A 17,900-nucleotide genomic window follows, 5' to 3' on the forward strand; every position below is an offset into this window, starting at 1 on the left:
TTTAGAAAAAACATCAGTGCAAATGTAACACTTATTGTTTATCTGTGTCATTGGCTTTTTAGAATTTGGATTTGGATAAAAGAACTTCAAAATTAAGAGTTTCTTGTTCACCAAATAAAAAAAGGGAAAAATAAAATTTCAAAAATGTACATTATTCTCTTGTACATGACAGCAAATGAAGGCATCATAACATTAACTATAAATGCACCAAGACAACCAAGTCTCAGTAAAAAGCATTATTGTTTACTTAAATTTGACCTTTAGACTATCAAAGATCTAAAGACAACTAACACATATTTTACCTTTTAAAAATGTATTATTATTGTTTTTTGTTTTTTACATTTTTTCAGATGTAAACTAAAATGCATTTCCACTTCTGGTTTTAGGTTTAATCCAGGTCATCTTATCGTTTGAACTTGAGGTGTCATAATGCCATATCTCTAACACGTTCCATTGAGATGTAAATTGGTCAATTTATTGTCATTTACAGTAAATAGGTTTTTGTTTCTCAAATAACAGACTCATATTTATATCCTTTTTTCAAGCATAAAATGTTTGAGTCTCATGAGTGACGTGTTTACTGTGGCTCAAAGTTTAGCCAGTTTTTCGGGTGCCTCTGTAGTCTCGCTCATTGTACACTTATATCACAAGGCTAATTCAGAAAATATAACTGACATGATGATGTCTATATTTAACAGAATATCAGTTTCACAGTTTGCAAATTAATTCAAAGACAGGGGAAGAAAGAAGTGATTGCTTAGTAGGTTATAGATTCATGCTGCTTTAAAACTACCTTCTTTCCACAGAGCTGCTGTTAAAAAATAAAGGCCTGACAGTACTATATACTAGAGATGGACCGATCCGATATTACGTATCGGTATCGGTCCGATACTGACCTAAATTACTGGATCGGATATCGGAGAAAAATAAAAAATGTAATCCGATCCATTAAATATCACGAAAGCACCTCACAAAACTTGCAACACGCCGTAACTCACCTCAGAACGTTAGCACGTCGGAGCAGTATGCATCACGTGATAGAGCGGCTGTGGCATGTGGGACCTGTCGGTGGTCTGGATAGCATGTGGAGCTTCGCTAGCAACCTGGCATTTCATCTCCGACAAAGTTATCCCCGAGAGAAGTAAAGCAAGTGTGTAAGTCCATCTCTGAATGTTCGTAAAGCATTCCTGCGTTAAGCTTAACGAGCGACTGCCTCTCGCTCTCCGGCTGCTACTTCAATCGTGAAACTGCTTAAATGATCAGCTGATCGGCTTTTCTGTCGCGAGTCCGTCTTTGTTTTTGGCCCACTTTGCACCAGAAAGAGGAAACCAGCGGCTGAACAACAGCAGCACGTTTAAGCTTGATAAGCTGTTGTTAGAATGTATTTAATATTACTTTCTACACCAGGATCTTTTTCTACGTAGCTGACGCTGGTAACTGTGCAGGGGCGGATCTAGCAAAGTTTAGCCAGGGGGGCCGATAGGGCATTAACTGGGAAAAGGGGGCACAAAGACATACTTTTCTTTCTTATTCTCATTTAAAATGTCTAGCTTTTAATAAATAATTATCTGACACACAAAGTTTTAATTTGATGTAAAATGAATAGAAGTCAATTACTGTATATAGTGACTATTAAGTCTAATATATATACCCTAGTAAGCTATAGTACTTTTTCCTTTGGGAAGGTACCATCTGTGCAGTCTGCAATTTTGTTGAAGAAAGATGTTGAATCTATTTAATATTTCTTGAAAAATAATTGATTTCTGTGCTTTTTTTTTCACACTGCATCAAATTAAGGTTGATTACGTCGATTAAGCATCATGAGGTGGAGTGTGAGGGGTGGTTCCCTATTTTTTATTTATTTATTTTTGTTGTTGCTGGGAGTTGGAACCCTATTAGTTAGGTTGCTTAATATTTACGCTAAGTACTCTTTAAAATACCAGAATAGGGAGGATGGTGTAGGTTTAAGTTTATTAGATTGATCAGTATTGCTGAACTATGAAATATTTTTTTTGTATACAGGTATAACAGAATAGCTTTAGTGTAGTTGTTGTTTTAAACTTGAGTATGAACTTGCAGACTTGCAAAATGCAGCAAGATATTTTAAAAAACAGTTTTGTTGATTAAAAAACACTATATCGGATTCATATCGGTATCGGCAGATATCCAAATTTATGATATCGGTATCGGTATCGGACATAAAAAAGTGGTATCGTGCCATCTCTACTATATACACAGCAAGTGTGTTTTTGTTTATGAGTTGGCACCACAGATTGTACAAGGTTCAGGGATGTTAGCACAGAATTCTGGGCCCTATGTATAAACAGTCTCTATATATGTGACACAATGTGATGCGTGGAAGGAAGAGAGGACTCAAACACAGGACTCGCAGGCTGGTGAAGGATGTGGATGATGTTTGTTGTGAAGCCAGGATGAACAGAACATGAGAAGACGGACTGACTATACCAATTGAATAAATGAATGAATGAGTGAGGGAGTGAGTGAATTAATAAATTAATGGTTGGCTGGCTGACTGGATGGACTGAACTGAAAACACACATGAGGAATGGACGGAATGACAAGACTGGGAACTGAGGGCTTAAATACACAGTGTGGAGTTGTGATATGATGTGATAACATTAGGTGGCTGCATTATAATGTGAATGTATAATATTGTTGTCAGGCCTCTGTGTAACTGTAGGAGAAAAATAGTTTGATAGAAACAGCATTAGAATAGAATAGAATAATCCTTTAATTGTCCCACAAGGGGAAATTTGGTTGTAACAGCAGCCAGAAAGACACATATAGAAACAAACAGGACACAGAACAGAAACATACACTTATCCCTGCTGGACAACCTCTCCCACCCCATGCAGGAGACTGTGACAGCACTGAGCAGCTCCTTCAGTGGCAGGCTGCGGCACACACGGTGTGGGACGGAGAGATTTCGCAGGTCTTTCCTCCTCACTGCTGTCAGACTCCACAACAAAGACTTTAACTGATCAAACACACACATCCACACACTCTGAGTGCAATACTCTTTTTCTGACAAAGTTGTATTTTTACTCAGTTGTATAAAGCATTTGCATTCTATTTCTATCCTATTGTATATTTTATTCTATTTATTGTACTGTATATAGTATTTTATTTTATTCTATAATTAATGGGAGGTGAAGAGGGACAGCAGACATTAGTCAGGTACAGACGCAGCAGCTCAGTGCTCTGTTATGTTGTTATTTTAAAAAGGTAGATGTGCCCTCTGATCATGGATAATCAGTCTAATGAAAGAAGTTTCATTCTGTCAGGATTTAATGAGATAATGAATTTCACAGTACCCCTCTTCTCAGTTACTTTACTGTATTACTGTGTGATTTTGTTCTTCAATATTTCTCTTGTGCTGCTCATTGTCTTGGATGAAAGCCTCCATGAACCTATGTACATTTTACTGAGCAGCTTCTGCATTAATGCACTTTATGGAACCACAGGTTTCTACCCAAAATTCCTTTCAGATTTACTGTCGTCTTCTCACAGAATCTCCTATGAAGGGTGCCTTTTACAAGGTTTTATCATGTATTCATTTGCTTGCTGTGATTTGTCTATTTTAACTGTCATGGCCTTTGACAGGTATCTGGCTATATGTCGACCTCTGCACTACCACTCTTTCATGACTAAGAGGAGGCTTTCACAGCTGGTGTGTTTCTCCTGGCTGACACCTTTCTGTGTTTTTGCCATTAATGTCCTGCTTACAGCAAGACTCAAGTTATGTGGTATAAACATTCAGAGAGCCTTATGTCTAAACTGGTTAATTGTTCAACTTGCTTGTCCTGAAGCTGACACTTTTTCAAATAACATCAGTGCATATGTGATACTTGTCATTTATCTGTCTCATTGGCTTTTCATAATTTGGACTTACATATATATTATTAAAACATGTGTGAGGTCCAGAGAGGACAGAGTAAAGTTTACGCAGACCTGTGTGCCCCATCTGACTTCTGTGATCATAAATTTCACTGTACTGGCTTTTGATTCGATGTACTTGCGCTTTGGCTCCAGAGATTTACCCCAAAGCCTCAAAAACTTCATCGCTCTTGAATTTCTCATCATCCCTCCAGTTATGAATCCTCTCATGTATGGATTTAAACTCACCAAAATACGAAACAGAATCTTGAGTTTAATTTATTTGAAAAGGAAATGATTTGAATTCAAAAATATTCAAAACAGATGCAGCAATATAAATACAAGTCTTTCTGAAGGCACTTGATTCAGAAACATTTAGTCATGTTTGCCTTGTCTAAGGAAAAAGGATTCTGCATGAGTTTTTAAGTACTGTTGTAAAATTCATCTATATACCATTCAGAAATCATCACAAATTGATATTTCATTTCTTTGCCTTGCTGTGTCTTGATGTTCAAGGTATATTAGCTGATATATGTGCAAGTTGATTAAACAGGTTTATTTCAAAGTGTTTTAGGTTTAAAGTAAACAAAATATTGTATGAAATATTCTGTTGTAAAGGGCTGGTTAGTGCAGGAATCCCTGTGTGTTACATCTCAGTTTATCACAAAGGTCAGTTAACAACGCTTAATGGTTCTTTCTTTTTTTTCCCTATAAACACGTTCCATATATAAATATAAGGATCAGTGTTATTAGGTTGTATTTTTTCAGTAGTATTTATTTATTTATATATAAAAGGTTTTTTTTATTTTATTTTGGAAAAATAGTAATTGAACTGTTACCTACTTTTATTTTGCATTTTTTTTGTTTTTAAATTTATATGTAAATTTCTCTCTGTACATTAATTAATGACACCATAATTCTGTACTTTTTGAAATCTGATCATATATCCCCATTGCTTGACATACTGTAGTATTTACTACTTTAAGAATTAAAGTTTTGTTTAGCATATCAAGCATAAAATTGTGCTGTTGTTGTTTTTTGAAGTTTTTCAATCCCATAGCATAAAAAAAAAAACCCAACAAAAAACAATGCAATAATAGTATTTTAACAGTAACTCCCTTCTCTTCTACTCCTTCCTCGCCTTAACTAGGAAGGAGGCTCTCTCAGCTGGTGTGTTTCTCCAGGCTAACACCTTTCTGCTTTTTCTCCATCAATGTCCTGCTAACATCAAGTTGTGTGATATAAACATTCTGTCACGGCTGTCGAGGCGAGCCATGTGGTATTGACGGGAGAAAGGACCCAAATCGCAGGCAGTAGATGATAATGCTGGTGATGTTATATTTACACAGTGGTGAGATGACAAAACAGGCAAGAGGGAAGACAAAACTAAAGACCTAAACTGGGAAAGCTAAATGACAAACCTGAGAGGGTACCAGAATGGGGTGAGAGGCAGAGAGACACTGACGAGGGACAGGACACCGTGGACCACAGAGTAACGCAGACTGACACGGCGTAACGCAGACGAACCGGCAACAGGCAGGAGAACACACAGGGCTTAAATACACACACCAGTAATCAGGGGATGAGAGACAGAAGGGCAACACAGCTGGGAGAAATCAGAGCTGACGGGACAGAGGAAACGTAAACTGAACACACTCACATCAGACAGAGACCTTCACAATAAGACAGGAAACTCAGACACGGAACCAAACAAGACACAGAACTAAACAGACAGATTCGCAAACAGACGGGGTGACACCATAGACAGACAGACCGAATATAACACATAGAACTCGAACAATAATAATCATCATAATAATAAACTAAAAGCGCTGGGTCACCGACCCAGGACCATGACAGTACCCCCCCTCAAGGGCTGGCACCAGACAGCCCAACACAAGAAAACGAAAGAAAAACACAAAAACCGCCCAAAACAGAAAACAACCCGAACAGGGCGGGCAGCGGGGGTCCAGGAAGGAGGGCTCGAAACAAAACACCGAAGCACAAGAAAGCCCCAAAACAAAAGAGGAGTCCAAAAAAGAACAGTTCAGGGGGCCGGCCGTGCGGACGGCAACGGCGGCGACGTGGAAACAGTTCAGGGGGCCGGCCATGCGGACGGCAGCGGCGGCGATCCGGGGGCCGGGCTGCCGAAGGCAGCGGTGGCGACTCAGGCGAAAGGGGTCCAGGGGCCGGCCGTGCGGAAGGCAGCGGAAGGCAGCGGAAGGCAGCGGAAGGCAGCGGCGGCGATTCAGGCGAAGGGGGTCTGGGGGCCGCCTACGATGGAGATGACGCCCGACCAGTGGCCTGGAAGGCGGCCAATAAACCACAGACCCAGACGAGGCTGGACCAGGCGACGCCGAAGGCGAAGACACGGAGGCTGGGCCAGACGAGGATGAAGCAGCTGAAGCGGAGGCTGGGCCAGACGAAGGCGAAGCGGAGGCTGGGCCAGACGAGGATGAAGCAGCTGAAGCGGAGGATGAAGCCGGAGCTGGCGACGCTGACGATGCTCCTCGGGCCCCCCAGCTGACGAGGCAGGAGGCTGGACGGGCTCCTCGGGCCCTCCAGCTGACGAGGCAGGAGGTTGGATGGGCTCCTCGGGCCCTCCAGCGAGAACAGTCTCAGGACCAGTGGGCACAGGGACCTCTGGCAGGCACAGAACAGAACCAGCAGGTGCACGGGCCCCTGGCAGGCACAGAACAGAACCAGCAGGTGCACGGGCCTCTGGCAGGCACAGAACAGGACCAGCAGGTGCACGGGCCCCTGGCAGGGACAGAACAGAACCAGCAGGCACACGGGCCCCTGGCAGGCACAGAACAGGACCAGCAGGCGCATGGGCCTCTGGCAGGCACATAGCAGGCTGCAGCTGCACAGAGCATTGACTCTGCTCAGGCAGCAACAGCCGGGTGCAGTCCTCAGCTGGCTTCTTAACCTCCAGGGGTCCAGAGTCAGCTGGGGGCTGAAACCCAGCCTCAATGGAGGCCCTGGAGTGCATCTCAGTCTCAGAACTGGCCAGCCTTTGAGGAATGTTGACATTATTAGATTTGTCTCTCTGCTTGGAATGGATGGGCGAAGAACAGTGTTTTTCAGGTTGAATTGACTTGTATTGTTGTACAGGTGGAGAAACTGACACAGGATGCAGGGCTGGTGGCTGCTGAACAGGAGGCTGAACTGAAGGTGACTGACATAATGGTTGTGATGACAATGGTGGTGGAGTGGGAGACTGAATGGATGATAAGGCTGATGATTCTTCTGCCAACTGGGCTACTGACTGGGCTAGGGATTGCAACATAGTTTGCAGTAAGTCTGGCTGTGACTGTAACTGAGCTATGGGTGGTGAGGCTGAATGTGGTGGAGGTGGCGACTGAGCTTCTGGCCGGGCGGCTAACCGAGCTTCTAGTAGATAGTCTTTTTTATTTTCAGATTCCGGATTAAAAGTCCTGGTTAGCATAACACAGGACTCGGAAGAGGCAGAATGAAAGCAGTCCTTTAAATCCTCAGAGCATGTGTTAACGGACCTTGGAGTATCTGACAAAGAATTAACCGTTTCTGAATTAATCTTTTCACATTTGAATAAACCTGAGTTGACTGGCATTGAATTACTAGACTCAGGATCAACTGACAGAGTGGTCATGAATGCAAGCTCAGATGGAACAGAAAAAACACTGACTCACAGAATCTGCCGGTAACTGACGGCCGCGTGGACGTCGTTTCCACCTGGGAGAAGGGGCAAGAGCGGCAGGGGAAGCGGGCGGTGATATGAGCCAGCTCTGAAGTGGCTGCTCCTGCTGTGGGGTGGATAGGCTGGGTGGAATGAGGATGATTCCCAGTGCTTTGTAAAAAGCCTGGGCTGGTGTGAGCTGGCCACTGGGGGGCTGCATGTAAATGAAACAGTCACTCTCACTGACCCCGAGGGCTTGCTTGGCGAGCGAAGGATGACGGCGGCGTGACCGCCGTTTTGCCCGGAAGGAGGGAGAAGCCGACTGAACGGGCGGCATTTTGTCCGGCTGAGAGTCCTCTGGTGGACTGGGGAGAGGATCTTCCAGTAAGCCAGGCAGGTAAGCTGTCGCAGTTGGGGGGTGAAGATGAAGTGTGTTGAGAATGAAGTCCTGTACGAGTGGGTGAAGTGAATCCAGCAGCCAGGGGTGATTGGAAACTAGCCGCTGTAGTCGGGCCTCCAGAGCATGACGAAGTTTGTCCCCCTCATGCTCTAGCCACAGATTAGTCCATCTTGAAACTGAATCGGTTAATTCCTCCCGAACCTCCTTGGAAGGTGCAAATGCCGCTGGGTCCATGTTTGGCCGGTTCGTACTGTCACGGCTGCCGAGGCGAGCCGTGTGGTATTGACGGGAGAAAGGACCCAAATCGCAGGCAGTAGATGATAATGCTGGTGATGTTATATTTACACAGTGGTGAGATGACAAAACAGGCAAGAGGGAAGACAAAACTAAAGACCTAAACTGGGAAAGCTAAATGACAAACCTGAGAGGGTACCAGAATGGGGTGAGAGGCAGAGAGACACGGACGAGGAACAGGACACCATGGACCACAGAGTAACGCAGACTGACACGGCGTAACGCAGACGAACCAGCAACAGGCAGGAGAACACACAGGGCTTAAATACACACACCAGTAATCAGGGGATGAGAGACAGAAGGGCAACACAGCTGGGAGAAATCAGAGCTGACGGGACAGAGGAAACGTAAACTGAACACACTCACATCAGACAGAGACCTTCACAATAAGACAGGAAAATCAGACACAGGGAACCAAACAAGACACAGAACTAAACAGACAGATTCGCATAAAGACGGGGTGACACCATAGACAGACAGAGACACAGACCGGATATAACACATAGAACTCGAACAATAATCATCATCATAATAAACTGAAAGCGCTGGGTCACCGACCCAGGACCATGACACATTCAGAGAGTCTTGTATCTAAACTGGTTAATAATTAAACTTGCTTGTCCTGATGTTGACACCTTTAGAAAAAACATCAGTGCAAATGTAACACTTATTGTTTATCTGTGTCATTGGCTTTTTATAATTTGGACTTACATATATCTTATTAAAACATGTGTGAGGTCCAGAGAGGACAGGTTAAAGTTTACGTAGACCTGTGTGCCCCACCTGATCTCTTTGATGACTTTCCTGTTTTTTCTTGATCCAGTGTACATGATATCTGGCTCTACACGTTTACCTCAAAGCCTCCAAAACTTCATCACTATTGAATTTCTCATCATCCGTCCAGTTATGAATCCTCTCATATATGGATTTAAACTCACCAAAATACGAAACAGGATATTGGGTTTATTTTATTTTAAAAGAACTTCAAAATTAAGAGCTCCTTGTTCACCAAATAAAAATGGAGCAAAATAAAATTTCAAAAATGTACATTATTCTCTTGTACATGACAGCAAATGAAGGCCTCATAACATTAACTATAAATGCACCAAGACAACCAAGTCTCAGTAAAAAGCATTATTGTTTACTTAAATTTGACCTTTAGACTATCAAAGATCTAAAGACAACTAACACATATTTTACCTTTTAAAAATTTATCATTATTGTTTTTTGTTTTTTACATTTTTTCAGATGTAAACTAAAATGCATTTCCACTTCTGGTTTTAGGTTTAATCCAGGTCATCTTATCGTTTGAACTTAAGGTGTCATAATGCCATATCTCTAACACGTTCCATTAAGATGTAAATTGGTCAATTTATTGTCATTTACAGTAAATAGGTTTTTGTTTCTCAAGTAACAGACTCATATTTATATCCTTTTTTCAAGCATAAAATGTTTGAGTCTCAAGAGTGACGTGTTTACTGTGGCTCAAAGTTTAGCCAGTTTTTCGGGTGCCTCTGTAGTCTCGCTCATTGTACACTTATATCACAAGGCTAATTCAGAAAATATTACTAACATGATGATGTCTATATTTAACAGAATATCAGTTTCACAGTTTGCAAATTAATTCAAAGACAGGGGAAGAAAGAAGTGATTGCTTAGTAGGTTATAGATTCATGCTGCTTTAAAACTACCTTCTTTCCACAGAGCTGCTGTTAAAAAATAAAGGCCTGACAGTACTATATACACAGCAAGTGTGTTTTTGTTTATGAGTTGGCACCACACATTGTACAAGGTTCATGTTAGCACAGAATCCTGGGCCCTATGTATAAACAGTCTCTATATATGTGACACAATGTGATGTGTGGAAGGAAGAGAGGACTCAAACTCAGGACTAGCAGGCTGGTGAAGGATGTGGATGATGTTTGTTGTGAAGCCAGGATGAACAGAACATGAGAAGACGGACTGACTATACCAATTGAATAAATGAATGAATGAGTGAGGAAGTGAGTGAATTAATAAATTAATGGTTGGCTGGCTGACTGGATGGACTGAACTGAAAACACACATGAGGAATGGACGGAATGACAAGACTGGGAACTGAGGGCTTAGATACACAGTGTGGAGTTGTGATATGATGTGATAACATTAGGTGGCTGCATTATAATGTGAATGTATAATATTGTTGTCAGGCCTCTGTGTAACTGTAGGAGAAAAATAGTTTGATAGAAACAGCATTAGAATAGAATAATCCTTTAATTGTCCCACAAGGGGAAATTTGCTTGTAACAGCAGCCAGAAAGACACATATAGAAACAAACAGGACACAGAACAGAAACATACACTCATCCCTGTTGGACAACATCTCCCACCCCATGCAGGAGACTGTGACAGCACTGAGCAGCTCCTTCAGTGGCAGGCTGCGGCACACACGGTGTGGGACGGAGAGATTTCGCAGGTCTTTCCTCCTCACTGCTGTCAGACTCCACAACAAAGACTTTAACTGATCAAACACACACATCCACACACTCTGAGTGCAATACTCTTTTTCTGACAAAGTTGTATTTTTACTCAGTTGTATAAAGCATTTGCATTCTATTTCTATCCTATTGTATATTTTATTCTATTTATTGTACTGTATATAGTATTTTATTTTATTCTATAATTAATGGGAGGTGAAGAGGGACAGCAGACATTAGTCAGGTACAGACGCAGCAGCTCAGTGCTCTGTTATGTTGTTATTTTAAAAAGGTAGATGTGCCCTCTGATCATGGATAATCAGTCTAATGAAAGAAGTTTCATTCTGTCAGGATTTAATGAGACGATGAATTTCAGAGTACCCCTCTTCTCAGTTACTTTACTGTATTACTGTGTGATTTTGTTCTTCAATATTTCTCTTGTGCTGCTCATTGTCTTGGATGAAAGCCTCCATGAACCTATGTACATTTTCCTGAGTAGCCTTTGCATTAATGCCCTTTATGGAACCACAGGTTTCTACCCCAAATTCCTTTCAGATTTACTGTCGTCTTCTCACAGAATCTCCTATGAAGGGTGCCTTTTACAAGCTTTTATCGCGTATTCATTTTCTTTTTGTGATTTGTCTATTTTAACTGTCATGGCCTTTGACAGGTATCTGGCTATATGTCGACCTCTGCACTACCACTCTTTCATGACTAAGAGGAGGCTTTCACAGCTGGTGTGTTTCTCCTGGCTGACACCTTTCTGTCTTTTTTCCATTAATGTCCTGCTTACAGCAAGACTCAAGTTATGTGGTATAAACATTCAGAGAGCCTTATGTCTAAACTGGTTAATTTTTAAACTTGCTTGTCCTGAAGCTGACACTTTTCCAAATAACATCAGTGCATATGTGATAATTGCCATTTGTTATTTTCATTATGTTTTCATAATTTGGACTTACATATATCTTATTAAAACATGTGTGAGGTCCAGAGAGGACAGAGTAATGTTTATGCAGACCTGTGTGGCCCATCTGACTTCTGTGATCATAAATGTCACTGTAATGGCTGTTGATGTGATGTACTTGCGCTTTGGCTCCAGAGATTTACCCCAAAGCCTCCAAAACTTCATCACTCTTGAATTTCTCATCATCCCTCCAGTTATGAATCCTCTCGTGTATGGATTTAAACTCAGCAAAATACGAAACAGAATCTTGAGTTTAATTTATTTGAAAGGGAAATGATTTCCATTAAGGTTAGATTTCCTTATTTAAAACAATTCAAAAATATTCAAAACAGATGCAGCAATATAAATACAAGTCTTTCTGAAGGCACTTGATTCAGAAACATTTAGTCATGTTTGCCTTGTCTAAGGCAAACATATATTTGGACTAGACTAATTTTACTAATATTCTTTGTTATATTTATCATAATATGACATAAATTTCTCATATGTGTCATATTTGCTCAATCCAGCACGAACATTAAATGAAAACAACATTTTTTTCATGTTTTTGACTAAGAATTTCATTTTAAAAAGGATTCTGCATGAGTTTTTAAGTACTGTTGTAAAATTCATCTATATACCATTCAGAAATCATCACAAATTGACATTTCATTTCTTTGCCTTGCTGTGTCTTGATGTTCAAGGTATATTAGCTGATATATGTGCAAGTTGATTAAACAGGTTTATTTCAAAGTGTTTTAGGTTTAAAGTAAACAAAATATTGTATGAAATATTCTGTTGTAAAGGGCTGGTTAGTGCAGGCATCCCTGTGTGTTACATCTCAGTTTATCACAAAGGTCAGTTAACAACGCTTAATGTTTCTTTTTTTTTTTTCCTATAAACACGTTCCATATATAAATATAAGGATCAGTGTTATTAGGTTGTATTTTTTCAGTAGTATTTATTTATTTATATATAAAGGTTTTTTTATTATTATTTTGGAAAAATAGTAATTGAACTGTTACCTACTTTTATTTTGCATTTTTTTTGTTTTTAAATTTATATGTAAATTTCTCTCTGTACATTAATTAATGACACCATAATTCTGTACTTTTTGAAATCTGATCATATATCCCCATTGCTTGACATACTGTAGTATTTACTACTTTAAGAATTAAAGTTTTGTTTAGCATATCAAGCATAAAATTGTGCTGTTGTTGTTTTTTGAAGTTTTTCAATCCCATAGCATAAAAAAAAAAAACCCAACAAAAAACAATGCAATAATAGTATTTTAACAGTAACTCCCTTCTCTTCTACTCCTTCCTCGCCTTAACTAGGAAGGAGGCTCTCTCAGCTGGTGTGTTTCTCCAGGCTAACACCTTTCTGCTTTTTCTCCATCAATGTCCTGCTAACATCAAGTTGTGTGATATAAACATTCTGTCACGGCTGTCGAGGCGAGCCATGTGGTATTGACGGGAGAAAGGACCCAAATCGCAGGCAGTAGATGATAATGCTGGTGATGTTATATTTACACAGTGGTGAGATGACAAAACAGGCAAGAGGGAAGACAAAACTAAAGACCTAAACTGGGAAAGCTAAATGACAAACCTGAGAGGGTACCAGAATGGGGTGAGAGGCAGAGAGACACTGACAAGGGACAGGACACCGTGGACCACAGAGTAACGCAGACTGACACGGCGTAACGCAGACGAACCGGCAACAGGCAGGAGAACACACAGGGCTTAAATACACACACCAGTAATCAGGGGATGAGAGACAGAAGGGCAACACAGCTGGGAGAAATCAGAGCTGACGGGACAGAGGAAACGTAAACTGAACACACTCACATCAGACAGAGACCTTCACAATAAGACAGGAAACTCAGACACAGGGAACCAAACAAGACACAGAACTAAACAGACAGATTCGCAAACAGACGGGGTGACACCATAGACAGACAGACCGAATATAACACATAGAACTCGAACAATAATAATCATCATAATAATAAACTAAAAGCGCTGGGTCACCGACCCAGGACCATGACAGTACCCCCCCTCAAGGGCTGGCACCAGACAGCCCAACACAAGAAAACGAAAGAAAAACACAAAAACCGCCCAAAACAGAAAACAACCCGAACAGGGCGGGCAGCGGGGGTCCAGGAAGGAGGGCTCGAAACAAAACACCGAAGCACAAGAAAGCCCCAAAACAAAAGAGGAGTCCAAAAAAGAACAGTTCAGGGGGCCGGCCGTGCGGACGGCAACGGCGGCGACGTGGAAACAGTTCAGGGGGCCGGCCGTGCGGAAGGCAGCGGTGGCGATCCGGGGGCCGGCCGTGCGGAAGGCAGCGGTGGCGACTCAGGCGAAAGGGGTCCAGGGGCCGGTCGTGCGGAAGGCAGCGGAAGGCAGCGGAAGGCAGCGGAAGGCAGCGGCGGCGATTCAGGCGAAGGGGGTCTGGGGGCCGCCCACGACGGAGATGACGCCCGACCAGTGGCCTGGAAGGCGGCCAATAAACCACAGAACCAGACGAGGCTGGACCAGGCGACGCCAAAGGCGAAGACACGGAGGCTGGGCCAGACGAGGATGAAGCAGCTGAAGCGGAGGCTGGGCCAGACGAAGGCGAAGCGGAGGCTGGGCCAGACGAGGATGAAGCAGCTGAAGCGGAGGATGAAGCCGGAGCTGGCGACGCTGACGATGCTCCTCGGGCCCCCCAGCTGACGAGGCAGGAGGCTGGACGGGCTCCTCGGGCCCTCCAGCTGACGAGGCAGGAGGTTGGATGGGCTCCTCGGGCCCTCCAGCTGACGAGGCAGGAGGTTGGATGGGCTCCTCGGGCCCTCCAGCGAGAACAGTCTCAGGACCAGTGGGCACAGGGACCTCTGGCAGGCACAGAAGAGAACCAGCAGGTGCACGGGCCCCTGGCAAGGACAGAACAGAACCAGCAGGCGCACGGGCCCCTGGCAGGGACAGAACAGAACCAGCAGGTGCACGGGCCCCTGGCAGGCACAGAACAGGACCAGCAGGCGCACGGGCCCCTGGCAGGCACAGAACAGAACCAGCAGGTGCACGGGCCTCTGGCAGGCACAGAACAGAACCAGCAGGTGCACAGGCCCCTGGCAGGGACAGAACAGAACCAGCAGGCACACGGGCCCCTGGCAGGCACAGAACAGGACCAGCAGGCGCATGGGCCTCTGGCAGGCACATAGCAGGCTGCAGCTGCACAGAGCATTGACTCTGCTCAGGCAGCAACAGCCGGGTGCAGTCCTCAGCTGGCTTCTTAACCTCCAGGGGTCCAGAGTCAGCTGGGGGCTGAAACCCAGTGTGGAGTTGTGATATGATGTGATAACATTAGGTGGCTGCATTATAATGTGAATGTATAATATTGTTGTCAGGCCTCTGTGTAACTGTAGGAGAAAAATAGTTTGATAGAAACAGCATTAGAATAGAATAATCCTTTAATTTTCCCACAGGGGGAAATTTGGTTGTAACAGCAGCCAGAAAGACACATATAGAAACAAACAGGACACAGAACAAAAACATACACTCATCCCTGTTGGACAACATCTCCCACCCCATGCAGGAGACTGTGACAGCACTGAGCAGCTCCTTCAGTGGCAGGCTGCGGCACACACGGTGTGGGACGGAGAGATTTCGCAGGTCTTTCCTCCTCACTGCTGTCAGGCTCCACAACAAAGACTTTAACTGATCAAACACACACATTCACACACTCTGAGTGCAATACTCTTTTTCTGACAAAGTTGTATTTTTACTCAGTTGTATAAAGCATTTGCATTCTATTTCTATCCTATTGTATATTTTATTCTATTTATTGTACTGTATATAGTATTTTATTTTATTCTATAATTAATGGGAGGTGAAGAGGGACAGCAGACATTAGTCAGGTACAGACGCAGCAGCTCAGTGCTCTGTTATGTTGTTATTTTAAAAAGGTAGATGTGCCCTCTGATCATGGATAATCAGTCTAATGAAAGAAGTTTTATTCTGTCAGGATTTAATGAGATAATGAATTTCACAGTACCCCTCTTCTCAGTTACTTTACTGTATTACTGTGTGATTTTGTTCTTCAATATTTCTCTTGTGCTGCTCATTGTCTTGGATGAAAGCCTCCATGAACCTATGTACATTTTCCTGAGTAGCCTTTGCATTAATGCCCTTTATGGAACCACAGGTTTCTACCCCAAATTCCTTTCAGATTTACTGTCGTCTTCTCACAGAATCTCCTATGAAGGGTGCCTTTTACAAGCTTTTATCATGTATTCATTTGCTTGCTGTAATTTGTCTATTTTAACTGTCATGGCCTTTGACAGGTATCTGGCTATATGTCGACCTCTGCACTACCACTCTTTCATGACTAAGAGGAGGCTTTCACAGCTGGTGTGTTTCTCCTGGCTGACACCTTTCTGCATTTTTGCCATCAATGTAGTGCTTACAGCAAGACTCAAGTTATGTGGTATAAAGATTCAGAGAGTCTTATGTCTAAACTGGTTAATTGTTAAACTTGCTTGTCCTGAAGCTGACACTTTTTCAAATAACATAAGTGCATATGTGATACTTGTCGTTTATCTGTCTCATTGGCTTTTCATAATTTGGACTTACATATACCTTATTAAAACATGTGTGAGGTCCAGAGAGGACAGAGTAAAGTTTACGCAGACCTGTGTGCCCCATCTGACTTCTGTGATCATAAATGTCACTGTAATGGCTTTTGATTCGATGTACTTGCGCTTTGGCTCCAGAGATTTATCCCAAAGCCTCCAAAACTTCATCGCTCTTGAATTTCTCATCATCACTCCAGTTACGAATCCTCTCATGTATGGATTTAAACTCACCAAAATACGAAACAGAATCTTGAGTTTAATTCATTTGAAAGGGAAATGATTTCCATTAAGGTTTGATTTCCTTATTTAAAATAATTCAAAAATATTCAAAACAGATGCAGCAATATAAATACAAGTCTTTCTGAAGGCACTTGATTCAGAAACATTTAGTCATGTTTGCCTTGTCTAAGGCAAACATATATTTGGACTAGACTAATTTTACTAATATTCTTTGTTACATTTGTCATAATATGACATATATTTGTCATATATGTCATATTTGCTCGATCCAGCACGAACGTTAAATGAAAACAACATTTTTTTTCATGTTTTTGACTAAGAATTTGATTTTAAAAAGGATTCTGCATGAGTTTTTAAGTACTGTTGTAAAATTCATCTATATACCATTCAGAAATCATCACAAATTGATATTTCATTTCTTTGCCTTGCTGTGTCTTCATGTTCAAGGTATATTAGCTGATATATGTGCAAGTTGATTAAACAGGTTTATTTCAAAGTGTTTTAGGTTTAAAGTAAACAAAATATTGTATGAAATATTCTGTTGTAAATGGCTGGTTAGTGCAGGCATCCCTGTGTGTTATATCTCAGTTTATCACAAAGATCTGTTAACAATGCTTAATGTTTCTTTTTTTTTCAATAAACATGTTGCATGTATAAATATAAGGATCAGTGTTATTAGTTTGTATTTATTTTTTCAGTAGTATGTATTTATTTATATAGAGTTTTTATTATTATTATTTTGGAAAAATAGTAATAGTAATTGAACTGTTACCTACTTTTATTTGGCTTTTTTTCTTAATTTATATGTAAATTTCTCTCTGTACATTAATTAATGACACCATAATTCTGTACTTTTTGAAATCTGATCATATATCCCCATTGCTTGACATACTGTAGTATTTATCCATTCATCCATCCATCTTCATCCGCTTTATCCGAGGCCGGGTCGCGGGGGCAGCAGCCTAAGTAAAGAGGCCCAGACCTCTCTCTCCCCAGCCACGTCCTCCAGCTTATCCGGGGGAACACCAAGGCGTTCCCAGGCCAGCTGAGAGATATAATCTCTCCAGCGTGTCCTGGGTCTGCCTCGGGGCCTCCTCCCGGTGTCATATGCCCGGAACACCCCAATCCGTCTGTCGATCTCCGGCTCCCTTCTCCCATCACTCGCGAACAAGACCCCGAGATACTTGAACTCCTCCACTTGGGGCAGGAACTCATCCCCGACCCGGAGTGGGCACTCCACCCTTTTCCGGCTGAGAACCATGGCCTCAGATTTGGAGGTGCTGATCCTCATTCCCGCTGCTTCACACTCAGCTGCGAACCATTCCAGTGTGAGCTGGAGGCCATCACCCGATGAAGCCAACAGAACCACATCATCTGCAAAAATCAGAGATGAGATTC

At 42.3% G+C, this 17,900-nt stretch overlaps 3 protein-coding genes across 3 annotated transcripts; all 3 read left to right on the forward strand.

Annotated features, from left to right (window-relative positions):
• Nucleotides 1–3,250: 3,250 nt before the first annotated feature.
• Nucleotides 3,251–4,195, forward strand: LOC146691083 (olfactory receptor 6F1-like). Its single transcript, XM_085435324.1, has one exon. It carries the CDS (start codon nt 3,251–3,253, stop codon nt 4,193–4,195), a length of 945 nt encoding a protein of 314 aa, XP_085291450.1.
• Nucleotides 4,196–11,000: 6,805 nt separating this feature from the next.
• Nucleotides 11,001–11,945, forward strand: LOC146691084 (olfactory receptor 4B13-like). Its single transcript, XM_085435325.1, has one exon. The coding sequence runs from the start codon at nt 11,001–11,003 to the stop codon at nt 11,943–11,945; it is 945 nt and encodes a 314-aa protein (XP_085291451.1).
• Nucleotides 11,946–15,597: 3,652 nt separating this feature from the next.
• On the forward strand, nt 15,598–16,542 carry LOC146691085 (olfactory receptor 10Z1-like). The gene has a single exon (XM_085435326.1). The coding sequence runs from the start codon at nt 15,598–15,600 to the stop codon at nt 16,540–16,542; it is 945 nt and encodes a 314-aa protein (XP_085291452.1).
• The last annotated feature ends 1,358 nt before the right edge of the window (nt 16,543–17,900 follow it).

Source organism: Copadichromis virginalis, linkage group LG16 (assembly GCF_057382275.1).
Source record: "Copadichromis virginalis isolate Kocher_CV1m ecotype Utaka linkage group LG16, C_Virginalis_male_GT1.1, whole genome shotgun sequence".
NCBI lineage: Eukaryota > Metazoa > Chordata > Actinopteri > Cichliformes > Cichlidae > Copadichromis > Copadichromis virginalis.